General features: G+C 41.6%; 1 protein-coding gene across 2 annotated transcripts in view; it reads right to left on the reverse strand.

Moving 5' to 3' along the window:
- WDR70 (WD repeat domain 70) overlaps positions 1-19053 on the reverse strand; it is a 140567-nt gene that overhangs the window by 8612 nt on the left and 112902 nt on the right. For both annotated transcript variants that reach the window (XM_063128140.1, XM_063128139.1), the window contains exons 14-17: positions 7071-7171; positions 5310-5389; positions 1581-1697; positions 1127-1289 (exon numbers count right to left, since the gene is read on the reverse strand). In XM_063128140.1, the coding sequence (XP_062984210.1) occupies positions 1127-1289; positions 1581-1697; positions 5310-5389; positions 7071-7171 (461 nt within the window). The remainder of the gene's footprint in view (positions 1-1126; positions 1290-1580; positions 1698-5309; positions 5390-7070; positions 7172-19053) is intronic.

Here is a 19053-nt window from a genome sequence, read left to right on the forward strand (position 1 = left end):
GGAGTTACGCATAACTTCTGTTTTAATGGTGCTCTTAGATGTTACTGGAGCACTCTGAAGCTGTCTTAAGTGGCTTGTTTTATTTATAATTACATTTACACCCTGCCTTTCTTCCTCTTGCAAGGAACCCAAGGTGACTTACATGGTCCTCCTCCAATATATTTCATCCTCACAACAGCCCTGTGAGGTAGGTTGGGCTGAGAGTCTGTGAGTTGCCCAAACACACCCATTGAGCTTCATGGGCAAGCAGGAACTAGAACTTAGATCTCCCAAAGTCCCAGACCAACACTCCAGTCACTACACCACCCTCATTCCAACTGAGTGAAGAGTAGCTGGGAAGGACCAGGTTTGATTGTTCTTGGCCAGCCTTCCGCAATCTGGCGTATGTTTGATGTGTTGGGACTACAACCCCATCATCACCAGCCTGCATGGTGGTGGTAGGCTTTTAAATATTACAGCAGCACCATGGGATGAACCCAAGGAAAAGTGATGCTGTCACAGCTGCAATAAAGTTTAAGGAGGTGGCAGAATCTAAGGTGTTTGGGTAATCGTTCACACATATTATTTATTTATAGAGAACTATCAATGTGACCAATGCAAATTCTTGCTGAAAACTGTTAATATAAAAAACTTTGTTTCTAACAAAGAGGGTTTTGGACCTGTTATAGAGGGGCGAGTGTGTTTGTATATGTGTGATTATTTACAGCCAGCTCAATCATCTACTGATTTGTGATCTGGATCATGCTAACATCTGTAACATCCTTGTATCTGCAAACTAAAAGTGAGTTCATGCAGAAATTGCATAAAACATTTAAAGGTTTTTTATTCTACAAAACTATAGTTATGATTATTTTTTACCCCCAGAAAGTTTTTTTTAAAGCCATAATTCTACTTTATTCATGCAGCATTCTAATGTGTTGCAAACTTGGTTTCTTTTTAAAAAAGAAGAAAAAAGAATCTGACATCCTATCAGTTTTCTACATTAGTGGCAACAATCCAAAAAAGGCAGAGAATGGTGTTGTTAAGTAGGTCTTCTGCTTATATTCAACTTCACCAGGGCTTTAAGACATATTACATATGGGTTCCCCACCCCCCCACCCCGCCCCACTTAAGATAGTTTCCTTACTTAGAATATGCTGGAGCGACCCAGTATGGGCTCTCCTCCGCTTCCTTTGCATGCCGTAAAATGGCCTCTCGAGGGTTGCTATCATCAGTCTTATCCAGCGCAATATTCTTGACTATGTACGAAGACAGAGTACCGCCATGAGTTCCAACACGACCACCGCGGCCTAATATAGGAGAGAATGAACAGATGTGCAAAGTGGTAAGAGCAAACAGAAGAGACAAAGGTCAAGGAGAAAACTTTAAAAACTGCATTCGCACAAACGAGAAGTCAACTATTGTCCCATTACATCAGCATCTTCCAGCTTCTAACATATGTTTTATGTTGCGATTTACAGGGATGACTCAATCTTCCATGAAGGAGTACACAATGGCCTAAACAGTATTTTTGTTCACAGCAGTTTAAATAATAATAATAATAATAATAATAATAATAATAATAATAATAATATGGTTACCTGGTCCTGCTACTGGAGGTTCAGGTTTATGAGATTTCATGGGATCCAATCTATCCTTTTCCAACTGCTTTCTTGTACTTCGCTGGCGTGGTTCACGAAACATTGGAAGAGCATGAGCTGCAAGTTGTTAAAGAACAACAAAACATATTTTTATTTAGCAACAGATGACTTAAAGTTTAATGGAGTCCAACATTTTTGCAGCAAGGATCATACTCTGCTTGATGTGGACATATTGGGCTGGGCAGTTACTCTGAGACACCTCTCCATGCTTAAAATATTAAGATGCAACTAGCGCAGCAGCCGAACCACCCCTGGTTTTCTCCCCAAAGTTGGTGTTGGGGAGAAGGTGGGCATTGCCACACAACTACTAAGACAATCCTCACCCATCTCTGCAGGTCGAAGGTTGGGAGGAAATCCTGGCCTTAACCATGCTTAGTACTGAGAGGCTGTGTTTGGACAACACAATAATCAATGTTGGGTTAATAGTCAACTCCACGGTTGATTATTGAGGGGGTACTCCCCACACAACATGATTATAATCAACCGTGCTGTGGATTAAGCCGAACGTCGAGTTGAGTATTAGTCATCAGTGTGTTTGATTGACATATCCCCCTTCTCCCCCCTCAGTCCTCCCACTGATATCCCATCAGCCACTGAGAGTTGTGCCAGCTGAACCAGAGCAGCAGCCATCTCTTTGGCTGCTCTTGCCAGGAGACTCTGCAGTTGCTGAAAATAACCAACTGTGTGCGATGAAATAGTCGACAATGCCCAATGCATGACATGATAGCCAACAGTTGGTCAAATAATCAACCCTGCACAGCATTGGCCATTTCGGTCAAACCAACTGTGGTGGGAAAAAGTCCTGACCCATCGTTGGCTAATTAACCTACTGTTGGTTATCACGTCATCCAAACCTAGTCATAATGTCAAACCATGTTTAACAGAGGCTTGGGGAAATTAAAGAACAAAAAAGAGGAAGACAGAGCTTATGATAGTTAAACTATAGCCATAGCTAGACCTACCGGGTCTAGTGCGACGGAGGGAGGAGGATCACGAGATCTCCCCCTCTGTTTACATGAGGTGCACAACATCCCAGGTGGAAGAGGATGTCACATCCGCTATTTTTTTTTAAAATGGGCCCCAGGTCCTCATGGTTACTCGCAAGGAGCCGGGACAACCTGCGACGCCCGGTCACACGTTCCACGTTCTTGGGATCATCCTGAGACCGCGGAAAAAGTGGGCTAAAAGGGTAGGGTGGTATACCGGGCCAAGGGTTGGATCATCCCTCCCTGCTCCCGGGATCCCCTGTGCATCATGTGAACGCACAGGGAAGATCCCGGGACGATCCCCAGGATATCGCCCCGTCTAGCCATGCCCTATGGTAAGCATTTAGGTAGCATTATATCTTATAGTCCTAAAGTGATTATTTCATTTTCTGCCACTTCAATGCAGCAGGAAATGGAGAAAATATGATACATAAAGTACCTTATAGCCAAACGCTGTCAATTCTGCTCTTGCAACCAAGTGCTTACAGGCCAAATGAATCCTTTCGCTTGAAGCCACACTCAGGATAGGTATGCATACACACAAAGTTGATACGGAAATTCCGTAGATACCACCTCATCCAGCTTTTAGAGGTGGCTTAATTTATTAGGATTAATAAAACTACTTTCTAGTTTCAGATGGCTTCAAAACTTCATGAATAAACAGTTATCGCTTACATCTGTATGTTGCATGAAGCATGAAGAATCAACCTTTTGTTGGCAAGTGGCATGTTATACAATTTGCACAGAACATCTGAAGCAACTAAAAACATTCCCATATGTGGAGGCAAGCCTTGAGGAAAATCCATCTAAGTAATATGCCTCACTTTTAAAAGTAACACTTAATCCCCTCGAGTGAAAATACTGTAGTCAGAGGCTGCAAAGCTGAGATCCCATTTAAAGGCTGCAAAGCTGAGATCCCCTTGGTTGGAGGGGCAATACTGTTATTTTAAGTCCCATTTAGAATGAGGTTGCTGAACATGGATAGATTCTATTGCATTCGGGGCAGCCCTTTTTGGTTTGGGGTCTGAATGATCCCACAGACCAAGCCTGGCAGGTCAGATGACACCGAGGGAGTAAAAGATGTCATTAGAAGCCCATTTCCTTCTCCACGCAGAGAGAGCCATGGAGTTCCACCCCTTGCTCTGAATGGAGAAAGCGACTCAGTCTGGGGTGTAAGCAGCACTTGAAGGCACCTGGTCCTGCAAGCCCTTTGTCTTATGTGCACTGAGTCCATCAGTTTTAGAAAAGGGCCTGGACCAGCCACTGACTGTTCATAACGTTGCAGGCAAAGATAAAGTATATCCTACCTACCCACCCCATGCTTGGACCCTGAGAGTACCACTTGGAGCTACAGGTGGGTGATGATGATGATGATGATGATGATGATGATGATGATGATGATGATAACGAATTATTAAATGCACTATTATTGCATGCCTGTAACAACAACAGCAACAACTTTTCTATATTGCCCATTAACCAAAACTCTTTCCCTGCAAATGGAAACAGCAGAGAGTGAGTAGGGTTAGAAACTTTTCTATGAATGCCCTCATTTCCTTCTTTCAGCAACTCAAAAGGGGAATATAATTTTTGAACGCTCCTATCAAAAGGCAAGGTGATGCGGTGCAGTATTCAGCATACCAGCCCTGAACATGGAGGTTCCATTTATTTACCATGGTCAATAGGCCTATCCATCATGAATTTGTCTAATCTCCCTTTTAAGCCATCTATTTTAACTATACAGAAAACTGTACAGTTATTAAAACCTGTACACCTATAACAACTGTATGCTTGTACATGCTACCTCATGAAGTTTGACATGGGATAAAGGTTTTTTGTTGTTGTTTTAAATCATAGAATTGTAGAGTTGGAAGGGGCCTATAAGGCCATTGAGCCCAACCCCCTTCTCAATACAGGAATCTACCACATGTATTAATTAGCTTACCCAATACCAGGATGTTTGTCTTATTGGCAACCATTGTTAATAACATGATGGCAGCTCTCTGTGTTTTATCCATTTCATTGCTTACAACCACCCGGCTTCCAAACATGCATATATATACCAGACTTCAAGGTCACACTTCACGCATCTGATGAAGTGGACTGCAGTCCAGATTTGCTATACCATACTGTAACTTAGTTTTTAAGCTGCAACAAGTCTATTTGTTTTTTATATACGGGAAAGAATAGGGGGTGCATATAACTTTTTGCTTTGATCTTTATAGTTCTTTATGATTTTGTAATCGAAAATTGTCAACCTTTGAAAAAATCATAAAATAAATAGTTATGAAAAGGAAAGTAATACTAAAGTATGCCAATATGACAATATTTGTGAATGACTTATAGCTTAAGGTTGTCTTGAGGAATAAAAACAACTTAGAACCTAAATCATACAAGGCCTGATCAAGCTAACAGCAGTTTTCAATGCGCATAGCTCAAGCTGAATGGGAAACTGTACACACAACTAGGTAAAACATGGTTTCTTTCTCTCTCTGAAGACCTAATAACTGTCTTTTTAGGAAGGGCAAATGGGGTTGAATTAAGCCTCCCGCTGATCCTTCTCAACCCCATAGGTAATCGGCTGGATTCTAGTTTTTAAAAGGAGCTTTGAACATTCCTGGATCAGAGTTTTAACATACAGAGGCAAATTCCTATATTTAATAAACATTTAAAAGATACTTACGTGTTATAATATAGTCTTGTGTCAGTGTCTCTGCTTGCCTCTCTTTTCTTTTTGTTTTTACAACACATAATTTTGCTCCCCTAAAAAATAAAATAATAATAATAAAAAATAGTCAAAGAGTCTGTTTGACAAGAATGATTCCTGGCAAAGTCCAAAAGCAGATTTATAGTTCAATCATATGTATGTTTACTTCGAAACAAGTCCCTATTGTGTTCAACGGAACTTACTCCCCATAAATTACTCCCTACATGTATAACGTACTCCCTATGTGTGACAAAATGAACTGTGATTAGATTTTAAATGAGAATTTGTTGGGCAGTATTGCTGGAGAGTGTGTGTGTTTGCATTTGTGTACGCACACACATGCACACACAGACACACATGAACTGTATACGAATGATATTCTAATGATGTATCTGGACCAATGGATTGTGGTTAACATTAACTATGGTAAGTTTCAAATAAGCCAACTTCAAACCACAGTTACTGAAGTGGCAAGCCACAGCTAAGATTAACAACAGTTCTGATCTGGACAACGTGATGAATTGAAAGTGGAATTGAAAGCTTCCAAAATTCCCTCCTGGTAGCACAGGAGGACGAGGAGAGGGGAGGGAGAAATGTGTAACACTGATCAGAGATGTTATAAAAATTTTACAGTAAAAGAGATGAGTATAGTGAAGAAATCAACCGAACCATCTACTTGTCATTTCTCACTACTTTTTTGATGTGAAGTTAATGAGAAAGGGTTGCAAAAACAGTGGAACAGACTAGAAATCTGCTTCCGTAACCTCTTTTTGAGCATACGCGCGGAGCACAGCGACATACATAAATCATCAAAACGTAAGTTAAGCACTGCGCTACATGTGGCCGAGATATTAAATATATCTCCTTATATTTAATTAATAATTTAATTAAATATAAGGAGACCAATTAAAGTGTGCTGTATGCTTTTCACTCACTTTTCACCCACGGGAATCTATAGAGAATGGGCCAGTTCAGACATAACAAATAGCTTATTAATAAACCATATTTTATTAAGCCAGGGATGAGCGTCATACCTGTGTGCCCCGCCCTCCTTTTGTGCATTGGTTTCTCTGCTTGTATAGCAGTTAATATGAATGAGAGTTTCCCATTATATCTGAAATGGGAAATAGTGGTTTAATCTCGACTCCAAACAATGATCATGGCTTCGGACATAACGGGCACCATGAGAAAGAAGGTGTGGACAGGCATAATGCTTGACCCCAGCTTAATAAACCATAGTTTATTGCAGCAGGATCGTTACATCTAATGTACCAGCTATAGATACCATTTTCTATTCATTATGTAAATGGAATCTCAGGGACACAACTTATGCAACATTTTAGATGCAACATCCTAGAATTATATATATATATATATATATATATATATATATATATACACACACACACACACACATACATACAAACACCACTAAGGGCACCATCCTACACATGTTTAGACAGAAAAAAAGTCTGACAACTCCCAGCATGCCCCAGCCAGCATGGTTGGTTGGATGTTGGGGATGCAGGGCTTTTTTCTGCCTATACCTGCACAGCATTGCACCCTAAGTTTCAATAAGAGGGGCAGCATTTATTTTTTTTAGAAAATACAAACTGCTACCCCTTTTCCTTTAAAATGAAACTATGAATGCAGGCAAAATTAAAGGAAAGCCCTCCACATTTTAACAAGCATTTACACATGTTAAGAAATAAGCTGCAGGCACAATAAATTAAATACCTTTGGCTCTTGAAGGGATCATAGTATACTTTAGCTAATCCATTCCCTGTACCAACCATGATTTGGTTCAGCTTAGGATGCCAGAGACAACGGACAACACTCTGAAAAATAATATTAGATTTTGGTCAGCGATTTTTTAGTTTAGAAATATGGATAATATATATATTCATTTCACCCAGTTTTATGAGAAACCAAGCTCTTCATTCTTTTGCTTATCTTATCTTTATCTTCAGATAAGCCTAGGACTGAAGATGAAGAGAAGATGTGGGAGATCTATCGTCAGGTGTCCCCCTCCCCTTTTAATGGCTGCTTAATCCTATATGGCAGACTCCTCAACCTGCCACCGTCCAGATGGGCTACAACTCCCAGCATCCCTGACCACCACGTCAGCTGGGGGATTCTAGGCATTGTAACCCAGCACATCTGGAGGATACCAGACTGGGGAAGGCTGCTATATGGGCATTCATATTTATATGCGAGGATGGCCATTTGAAAGTATAAGGAGATAGGAAGCTACCTTATACTGAGTCAGGCCATTGGTCCATCTAGCCCAGACCATTGAGCTCTCAGGCAGGGATTTTGCCACCTCTGCCTGGAGACACCGGGGGATTGGACCTGGGACCTTCTGTATACAAAGCAGGTTTTCTACCAATGAGCCACGGAACTTCCGCAAGCCTTATAAATGTACTTTATCAGCTTGTTAAATATACACTGGCAAGACAAAGCAAATACTGGCTTGCATTATGGTTGATGCAGCTAGAAATTATGCTATGTTATATTCACATCTGCTCCTGTATGAAGCTCCTTGCATTAGCACACTTTCTGGTAGCAGTACGCTGGTACTGCTGCAGAACTATGGTAGCAATATGTACACCACCCCCCTCGGCTACATACTGCTAGCTTTGGGACATTGGTTGGTGGCTACAAGAAGGAAGACATGTTGTGGAATTTGATGCCCTGGGAAACTTTTGCTTGGTCCCATCCTTGGATTCTTTCCAACACATTTGTGAAGACTTTCCTCTTTCAGAAGAGTTTTTTTTAATGATCTGATGTTGCTTTTATACCATGCTGTTTTGTTTTTATTTATTTTTACCTGCCTTAAAACTTGGGCTTTGGCCCAAAATGAAAATCAAGAGGCTAAACCAAAAGCCATGTGGGAAAGATGGGACTTGAGAAAATATTTGAAGGAAGGGATAGTTTATATTGTTTATTGGTATTGGTTTTGTTTTATTAAATAGTAACTTGCCTTAAGTACATGTTTGAAGGATAGCCAGGTAACAAATGTCAACCATGGGCAGAATTCAATGAGGCACCTATGTTTCCACTGATTCACTTATGCCCCACCAATCCCGTTGCACAAGCAGCCCCCACCACTTGTGCAACAGTGACAATAGTGATTCCAGGGCAACGCAAAAGGAGCAGAAACGTTTGTTTCTCAAGGGAGGCCAGTTGGCGGACCTTGCTGAAGGGAGCTCCACCAACCTGCTTCCTTCCACAAACAAGCGTTTCCACTCCTTTCAGGGCTTCCTCTAGGAAGCGCTAAATCTCACTTGCATAAGTGTGGGGGGGTCCTGCTTGCGAAACTGAATTGGCAAGATCCACTGCTTGCGGAGCAGAATCGGAGGGATGGAAAGTAACCAGTGGGGACGTAAGCTCTCCATTGGATTCTGCCCAATTAATAAATACAGGTAATAACAAAGCCTTTATGATGTACACAACTATGAACTTGTGTCGTCTTGATCTGCCAACAAGCCTATTCAGTTATGAACCTCTACAAGGAAAAGTAATGTGAGAATTGCCTCTTAGGTTACATAGGCTTGATCAATTAGACAAGTAGGAGTCAATGTTTATTTTCAAGATGCTACATCTTAACACATTTCTACAACAATTACTCCTCAGACAGCAATTCCAAGTAAAGAAACATCACCGTCTTTCAAGGGATTCTTTCTTTCCTTGCAGATCAGGAACTTCTTAGAGCAGCAATAGCAAGCCAGAGTGTCGTTTGGAAATACAACATAGCCCTGTGCCAACTGGAGTAAAAAAAAAAAAAAGAGGGGGGCTCCCAAATTTGGGTGAATGCATTGTGTGTGTGTGTGATAGATATTAACAAGGGAACATAAAGTACAATTTTATTCTAACAGGGGACCCTAAATTAAATTTAATATGACTTTGGAGGCTTACTATATTATAATATAAAAATCCCACGTGGCAGACCAAAGGGATTCTGCAGGCATATCAAATTACCAATTTCTAGACCATTTGATCTGCCACCCTACCTTTCATGAATCCTGAACTCATTTCCACTTTGTTCGCATGTTAAATATGGTTCATTTTCTAACGTGTACCGGCTGTAAAGTAAATGAATTTAGACATCATATGGAACGATAAGGGAAATGGTTACCTGCTAACAAGCTCCAGGAAAAAAAATTTATGTGCACAATCAAGTCAAGTGGTGGGCGGGGGAGGTTAGGGGAAATAGGGGTAGCTTTTGCGGCTATATCAAAAAATTCTTTAAAATATGGTATGAAAATGATCCTTAAATGTTTTTGAAGTTGGGTAACAATGCAAGTAACTGCTGGGAATGCTTTAGTATATGAAGATTGGTTTTCGATACACAGTTGTTGTAATCAAACCCATAGGTTTCTTCCTACCCCATGGTTCTGTTCTTAGCTTTAAAGACGCTCACTGTAATCCTGCTCAATAGGAAGACCTATTCCATGTTTGCTAGAATTATTCCAAAAAGGCTTCCACAGAGTTTGGTTGGCCTTCCTGGGCCAACCAAAAATGAGTTATCTCCAGGAATCTGTCCCTCCCACAAAGGGTATACAAATGAGGTCAGAGATAGTCCTTTTCTCCTTCCCCAGTACCATAGATGAAACTAAGGATTCAGAATTGTTTCTGGAGCCATACTTAGCTTCTGATGTGCTTCAAGGACTTCAGAGATGCAGCAAGAAAACAAGCACCAATCCCAGGGCTGGTGTCAAGGGTAGGCGTGGTCAGGCACCTGCAAAGGGCTCATACCCCCACAGGAGTTTGCTGATAAGAACCGTAGAGTTGGTCCTCCTCTTCACCGGTTCAACCTACTTGATCCCTTGCCTCTCACTCTGGTTCTGATAATGGTGCTGGTGAGGAGGAGATGCCACTGCCTACTTGCTCACTGGCTCCCTGCCTGTTAGTGGTAGCAACAATGAGGCAGAGGCAGAGGAGCAATAGCAGCTGGTGACAACAGCAGTGAGACGGTAGGCTTTGAGGGAGGGAGCCCAATGAGTGTGTCTTGCCCAAGGGCCTGTGAAAACCTGGAACGAGCAGTGTCAAGCCCTCTCCAGAGCCAAAGAAGGGGGAAAATCTTATCCGTGATTGTGCTGTCTTTTTCAAGGTGCTCCTAGGACTTTGGAGCCCTAGGCAACTGCAGGAAATATCACCACCCTCATCTGCAGGTCCAAGGTTGGAAGGAAGTCTGAGATTTGTATATCCGGCACTGTGCTTCTGAGCGCCTAGAAAGGGGGAGCACCCAAAACAAACTCCAGTCTTCTCTGCAACTTTGGAATTGGAGAGGGGGGAAGAAGGATCATCCCCAAAGTTGTGCTGCGCTCTGATGCCCTCCAAACTGTGGCGACAATCCCTGCCCCCCCCCCCCACTCACCCCAGTTCCATAGTTGGGAGCAAGGGTGGCGAGATAAACTGTGGAATTCTTACTCTAAAATGATAGCTTCTGTTTTCCTGTTTATTTTTTTATATATATAAAATGTGCATCTGGATATCAAATACGCAGAGCCTCCTGGTTGAAAGGGCGGGATATAAACGTTTTAATAGGTAAATCGTAAAAGAAACACTAATAAAAGAATCAAAAGGGAAGTGTAAATTTCCTCTATAGCGGTGTCTCTCAATGAGCAAGAATTACTTTAAGGCAACCAGCATTTTCTACTTCTGCTTTCAGCCCCTGTTAAACTCATCCAGTAAAACACTGCTGTCAGACATAGATGGGTTCAAAACCAAATCAGTGCTCTCAGACGACAACTTCAATTAATAACACAGAGCCTGAATATCAGCATGTTGATACTGTTTAATGCAGCCCAACCTGCAGCCTCCCAGATGTCTTGGGTTACAACTCCAATGCTATGTTGGCTGTGGATTACAGGAACTGTAGTCCACCATAGCTGGAGGGCACCAGGTTGGGGAAGGCTGGTTTAATTTCTCATGCTAAGAGAAATTAAAAGGAGCAGATGGGAAGGGCCTATACTTCTCTGTGTTAAAGACTCCAAATGGCTGTAATCTTGCTTCAGTCTGGACCCCATTTAAGTCTATAATTCTTTGTAAGGAAGGAGTGAAATCCTTTACTTCCTTTGAACTGTTCAGTTTTGCAATAATGCTGTGAATGAGGCAAGCTGATGCTTAAGTTTCAACTGCACCCAAGAGACAAATGAGTTGAGTCAGAGTTGTAAGCACTGTAATTAAAAGCAAGTTACAGGATCCGAGACTCCTCTGCAATCAGATTTTACATCTTGCACTAAATCAACAGAAGGAGGCAATTAGATCCGTAGTGCTTTGCATAAACCAGCACAAAATATTGAGTTAACCCCTGACCCTGCCTGCTAGTTTGTGAAACTGTACATTCTGATCTCAAAAAAGGTAAATTTCTAAAATATTCTTTACATTTGAATACACAATGTAAACACTCTATGATTTAAAAAAAGCTATAACAGGTTTTGTTGAAACAGATTATTGCTGTAGTTTTCAATGGTTTAAAAATCTTTTTACCATTTTCTTTTACCGTGTATAAAAGGCTGTTGTGGTATTTCAAACACATAGGCATTGATGGCTTCCCAAAGTAAGATATAATACTATAAATTGGTGAGGAGATTATGAATGAGGATACTTCCATTTGCCAAACCAGTACAAAAAGAGGAGAACGTACCTACAGGAAGGAGGTACTAATTGTTGCTGGAGTTTGGAGCTATTGCAATGATGGCAGTTAGATCTGCGTCAATACTATGAACTCAGAACAGAGCTGGTCAGCATGGGGCCCCAGCCACTTTCACCTTGAAGTAGTCTTAAGAACTAGTCTCTTGCACTTTACCTGTGAGGGAATCCAGTTACAAGCCCAAACTTACCCATGGTCTAGCTCACACATTTGATAGTTAGAAATAATTTTCATATACTGCATATGACCTAACATTTTCTGCAGACATATGCACGTACTTCTCTATTATGCATAATGTCCTGGATTTTGGGGTGTGTGTGTGTGTGTGTGCGATCCTTCCACCTTTTTGAGTGTTTATTAACACATGAGATGAACAGGTGCCATTTTTCTATGAAAGAATCTGACAGCATGGGACCACTGGGCACAAATTTGGCCAACCAAGCCAGTTTCCATAATGGTTGCAACCAAAGATTAAGTGTAGGTTGCTTTCCAGATGCTACCTAATTCCAAGCAGAGAAGTCACAAGGTTCTTGGCTCCCCAAGTCATGTTCAAAAATGTTCGGCGGAGCTTCCACGTGGTTTTCTAAACATAAAAGGCGATGACAGTAGGGAACCATGTATACTGCCCTGAGCTCATTGGAAGAATGTTGGGATATAAATGTAACAATATACAACCATATGGAAAGGAGTCCAGGGCTCCTGTATCTTTAATAATTGTATAGAAAAGGAAATTTTAGCAGGTGTCATTTGTATGCATGCAGAACCTGGTGAAATTCCCTCTTCATCACAACAGTTAAAGGTGCAGGAGCCCTGCCTCCTTTTGTATCTGCTCCTATTCCAACTCAGAATAGCTACCCCAAGGTTGGAAGACCCTCTGGAGAAGCACTCCATTATATGCAAGAAGCCACTCTCAAAAGGATAAATCAGCAAAAACAACAACAACCATGCAGGCATCCACTCAAGATGTCCTGTAATTGAGTTCCAGTGTGGTTTAGAGTGTTGGAACAGGTACTCAGGACAACTAGGCTCTAGTCCCCACTCAGCCATAAAGCTATCTGGGTGAACTTTGGACCAGCCACTAATCTATCTCACAAGGTTGCTATGAAGATAAAATGGATTGGAGGTGGATCACATACGGCGCCTTAGACTCCTTGGAGGAAAGGTGGGGTATAAATGTAACAAACAAGCACGTTTTTACAACTTATTTTGTGGATTGGTTCTCTCTAACCACATTTTTATCTCACCCCAAAGGCACCACCACTGGAAGACACATTATTTGAATGCTGAGGTGGCTCCATGTTAAAATACTGACTCTTTTGGCTTTCATCAGGTAAAAGGGTTTTAATAGATGTGTTGCTTCCCAAGAAGGCTAAGTCCCCAGAACAAGTCAGATGATACCTTTTATTGGACCAGCTAGCCTTTAAAATGCTGGACATCTTTATGCTTTGTTGTTACATTCCCAAAGGGAATATTTCTCTCATTTACTGCTTTGTTTCTGGAAGGACTTCTGTAATCTGAAGCCTATTGGCAAGGCTCAACTTTTTGTAATCCAATTAACAAAGGCTTTGTTCTCACAGACAACAGAGCAGGAGGTAAGGAGCAGGAGGTAAGGCCGTGTTTGGACTCTACCACTTCAGGTGGGGTGGGGGCTCTAGTGTCTTGCCATGTCAGGAAAAGGTTTTAGCTGATCCCCCCACCTGTCTTGTCAGTTGTCTAAGTGCTGGGATAAGAACGGGGGATGGAGGTGGGAACAGAAGAGCTTGCCTTGCAAATCAGGTTTACACATTCGAATAACAGCAACCAACCTGGTCTTCAACAAACCAGGAACTAACGATTAAGGACCAAACCCAGGACCAAAGATGATACATTAATGCTTACCTCCATTTAAAGTGCACTTTTTCCCTTTAGAAGTAGCTACCCACAGGGATCAGCATTGGGAGCACAAAGGGTAGGAAGCAGGGAGGGTTTAACCCCTTTTCACCTACATCACAGTCACAAGGAACCCTCCGCCGAGCTGCTATTTTCCCTGGAAGGAAAGCTGCCGTTCGTGTTAATGCCAGCTTGCCTCATGGTGCAAACAGCACCTCCTGAGGAAGGGGGCAATTTTCATTAGGACTGAGGTGAGAAGATTAAACATCACACCCTACACATCCTCATCCTGATCTCTGTCCTCATGGTTTGCATTTTTAAAGGAAAAAACACCAAATGTGGATATGGAAGCATGCATCTGACGTATCGTCTAGTTTGATCCCAAGTGCTCCCCCTCGTGCACTTTTGCTTTCCCTTCTCACTTGGGATGTAGTGGTATATTCGAACTAGGCAAACTTAGGCGTGTGGTTGCCCAGCCACTCAGGATGGCAAACCCAGTTCAAACGCTTAATCAAAAGAGAGAGGGGGGAAATCAAAGCACACGAGGGGCAGTCAGGAAGCTGACAGAATGAAGGAGGGTTTGAGGATCTGGAAAAGAGCCAGAAGATAAAGTTCAGTTCTTGAGGGGGAGGCCACAGGTCAGGGCGAAAGGGTAGGCTTTGTATGTTCAATCACCAGCACCCCCAATTTAAAAGGATACATACTGTAGCAGGTGATCAGGAGGTCCCTTTGCCTGACACCCTGAAGAGCTGCTGCCAGTCAGAGCAGGTAATACGAGGTTAGGTGGACAAATAGTCTGACCTGGAATGAGGTCGTTTCCTATGCTCCCTGCCTCTGCTGTATACCACTGTAACTCAGTGGGTAATATCCAATGTTAATTCTACTTAGCAGCCCCGTTGAAATGAATGAGACTTAGCTAAGCCATGACTAACCTAAATCACATTCATTTCAATGGATACTTAGATCCAGTGGTACTTAGATTGGATACTACCCAATCTTCCCTCTCTGCTACGGATTCCACATGCCTCACTTCAAGCGAGAACAATGAAAGAAATTCTTTCAATGGTCAATCTCTCTCCTTTCCAACTTTCTTCCTCTATCTCCAGCCATACCTTCACACATCTGCTATTCTCTACATAAGGCGCATAGGTACAATCTAGATCATGCTGGTGTGTGTGTGTGTATGCATGTTTAGAGGTTAGTGTCAGGGAAAACCTGATGGAAAATCCTATTCTAAAAAGGAAACATTACTCAAACAAAGCTCAAAGTCTGGATTGGGCAACGCATGATGATGATAATAATAATATATATATAGAGAGAGAGAGAGAGAGAGCGCGCTAGAATTTGGAAGAGGATAATCTGTTGAATCCCAATAATGAGAAGTAAATTGAGAACTCACTGAATGTATAAACTTAACTATTACTTATCGTCTTACATGCGGAACCTGGAGTTGTCAACTGCTTAAAGAGGTTTTAGAGGATTATCTGGCTTTTAACTGATTAATGTTTTTAAAATGTGTCTACTCACGTTTGGATGAATTCTGCACTATATACCTCCCCCACCCCCAACCAAAAACACTGGTGATGTCATACAAAAGCCACAGTTGCAGTAAGATATGAGCCAAGAAGCAAAAGCCTGAGGTTTTTCTCAGCTGCAGTAGTCTGCGTTCTGGAGAAAGTGTGTTTGTTCTACTTGACTCCTTTCCGTTACAGATGGCCTTAAAATCTATATTTGATGGAAAGGGATTATGAAATTTGCTCACTCTTCCATCCTCCTGTCAGTATCTGCTCAAATGTTCCAGTGATGAAAGATAACCAAGCCAAAGAGAGGAGAGCGGCGATAACTGCAAAAACTTCGACTGAAATGGGAATTTAACAAGCTTTGTTGGTAAGAAAAAAAAATAGTACAGAATTATTAATATAGTAATGTAGCAGATTTGGAGAGTCCATAGCCTTTTTTTTTTTTTTTTTGCTGCTCACAAGCAGCGAGAGACTTTGGTGGGGATGTCCATGAGAACAGAGATCTTCTCCCTCAAGGCACACAAATCCTTTTCAGAATTTTCAAGTCCTCAATTTGAAGCACAGATTGATTTAGGGAGCAATCGTACGCATGTTTAGACAGGGGGAAATTCCACGATTCCCAGCATTCCCCAGCCAGCCATGCTTTTTTTCTGTCTAAACATGCATACGATTGCTCCCTTAGTGACATTGTGGTCCACATTCAGCCATGTGTGCCCAGATGCCAGGCTGCCTTCTTTCAAATCGATGGGACTAGGAAAGAAGCCTAGCTCACTGGGAGAGCACATGGTTTGCATACAGCAGGTTCCAGGCTTGAGCTCTGGCATTTCCAGTTGAAGCAAACAAGGGTAAGGACCCTTTGCATCCAAGACCTGGAGAGCCACTGACCTGGTATAAAACAGCTTCCTAGTCAGAAGCTACTGCTACAGCCATAAATTTCCTTTATTCTCTCTCATAGGTTACCTGAAAAGAGTGTTTGTCTTAGTGTGGTAGAGGGTTAGATATATCTCCATCTCCTCTACCTTGCAGGGGATTGTATGTATGAAATAGGTGCATCAAGCTGATTGCATGAGCTCCAGTTTCCCCCAATCGTACATGAAGGCACCTATGGTGCACTGGTTCAGGTAATGTAGACGCTGCTTAAATATTAGAGCCAGACCTCCCAAGTCTCCTTCATTGGGGAGAGATGATTTTACTATTAATTTTCCTCCTTAATTTTGCCCTTGTCTAGGTCAGGTAAACTGTCCAACAGGTGAGCCTGCTAGATTACTGTAAATTATATACAGCTCAGCTGGTTTGAAATTGTGAAGGCTTTGTACTTGGTCTCCATGATAATTAAGATAAGCAGTTAAGTTTAGATTTGTGCTCCCATGTCGATCAGGTTTAACATTTAAATGGATACTGTTGTTTTTATACTGTTTTTTATGTGTGTGTGTGTGTGTGTGTTTTAAATTGTATACTTTTAATGTTTACTATTTTTAAATGTTGTAAACCGCCCAGAGAGCTTCGGCTGTGGGGCGGTATATAAATGTAATTAAATAAATAAATAAATAAACATTAAAAAAAAAGTTTAACTCTCTAGCTTGCTGTCAAAGAAACTGTTTAATCCTCCTGTTTGCATTATAATTTATGAAGAGAGAAAATTAATGTTGCATATGCTATTCACCCTTATAGCATAGCAATATGAACCAACTGAAATGAATAGAACTTAAATGAATGCAATTTTTCCTGGTCTTGTTTTTGCTTACATTATGTATTAAGCGTGTGGTGTGTGTCCGTGCATGCATATGTAAGTGGATAGGGCATGGGATATGATTAGTAGAAGATCCCAAATTTTAGGTCTAAAACCTTCTTCTTTTGGTTTGTTGCTGGAAGATACAACAACATTTGTACATATTAGGCTCTGATATTCTAAAAAAAATCTGGATTGTAGGCATGTAAACATTTGTAAGTGGGGATTTCCAAAATTTCATTTCATAATTGCTGGAGGGGAGAAGCATAAAGGCAGGGAAGTAAATCCATCCATTGCCATGTTCATAGGCTGATGTGGGAACAAATATTGATTAAATCAGAGCAACTTGGAAGAATGAATTAGCTTCATTCATCAGCTGCACTAATGTAATACTTTCATAGAGCAACTACACTACTTTGCCATAGCAGTATAGGTGACAAAAAAAGTCGGCTTCCACTAAGAAGAAAGTTTAAAAAACCTTACAAACCAACAACGCGAGGCTCAAACTGGATTTTAAAGCTGGAGGGAACACACTGCAAGGATGCTGTGGAAAGTGGCAAAGTAGTGAAGCGGGAGCCCGACGACGAGCCTAGGATCAAGCGGGAGCCTGAAGAAGATGACGACGACGATCTGTCCACTAAATCTGTTTAGTGGACAGATTTGTGAAGCGGAGAACATAAAAAATTAAATTAAATAATATAAAAGCACAACCAGGATAAAATCAGCAGCATTGCAGAAATACAAATTTAAAATACAAATTTGAAACAGCAAAGTTAAAATTAAATTTATAGATTGTTAAAATGCTGAGAGAATAAAAAGGTCTTCACCTGGCATCTGAAAGAATATAATGTAGATGCCAGGTGTACTTTTGTAAATGTAAAAAGTACACATTAAGCCCTTCTACTGAATGAAAGACTAGCACTGAGGCCGCCATTGCCAAAAGCCAAAAAGATAGGAATGGATGGAGCCATGGAAAAGGAGGACAGCGCAGTCCTGGATGGAAGGGGCAGTTGATGCAGGCAGTAGACCTTGGGCCTAATAACTTATCCTGAACTTTTGGGGATAAACTATATAAGCTCTTTGAAGCTTAGGAGCAAAGAACTTGGTTACGTTTGACTATATTATCAATCCCAAATAGGCTTTCGCCTCCTGTCTTTGATAGGCTCAGTGGTTTTAAAAAAAACCCAACCCATTAGTCTTATCTGGCACAGGTTTGGTGTTTTAAAACGTCTCGTTTAAGACTCCAACACGGATCAGAAGACATAAAGCTGTCAGCAAGAACTGCTGTTAAGAAAACATTTTGGCTTTACACACAACTGCCAATTCTTGCGTTCTGCCTCAGTGGTGTGGTGAGGTTATGTGGTGGGGGCTGTTTGAAGAGCACGGTTCTGATTTGCTGCACTTGGCTGGCCGTGCAGGGAGATAAGCAGCCTGTCAGCGCCAAAGACTCTGAACACTTAAGGAGATATTTTGACAGTGATGGTCAAACAGTGCCTTGACATTCTGCTTTTTAAAAACGAGAGAGAGAGAGAGAGAGAGAGAGAGAGAGAGAGAGAGAGAGAGGGAGAGAGAGAGAGTTGGGCTCTTTTTGGCTAACCAAAAGGACTGCCAATTACCTCTGTATTTAAACCCTGATTTTATAGGCAGGAATCCAAAAATTTGGAAACACCATAGGCATGTGCCCAGAGAAGTTGATGGTTTTCCTGTCTGCTGTAGCCCCTTGTGCTGCAATGAATACTGATTTTCCTGTCCACAATAGCCCCTTGTGCTTGGGAGAATCTTCCGACCTTCCAGAGTAGCTTTCCAGGAAGTGCAAGAAGCTCCATTGGGAATTGGGGGAGGAGAAAGGGCTGAAAGTCTCTAGGACGGTTACGAACGCTGCATACCATCTTTTCCTATACAAGCCACAGACTTCAAGATTCCTCAGAGAGATTACAGCATCAA

Source organism: Elgaria multicarinata, chromosome 6, assembly GCF_023053635.1.
Source record: "Elgaria multicarinata webbii isolate HBS135686 ecotype San Diego chromosome 6, rElgMul1.1.pri, whole genome shotgun sequence".
Classification (NCBI taxonomy): domain Eukaryota; kingdom Metazoa; phylum Chordata; class Lepidosauria; order Squamata; family Anguidae; genus Elgaria; species Elgaria multicarinata.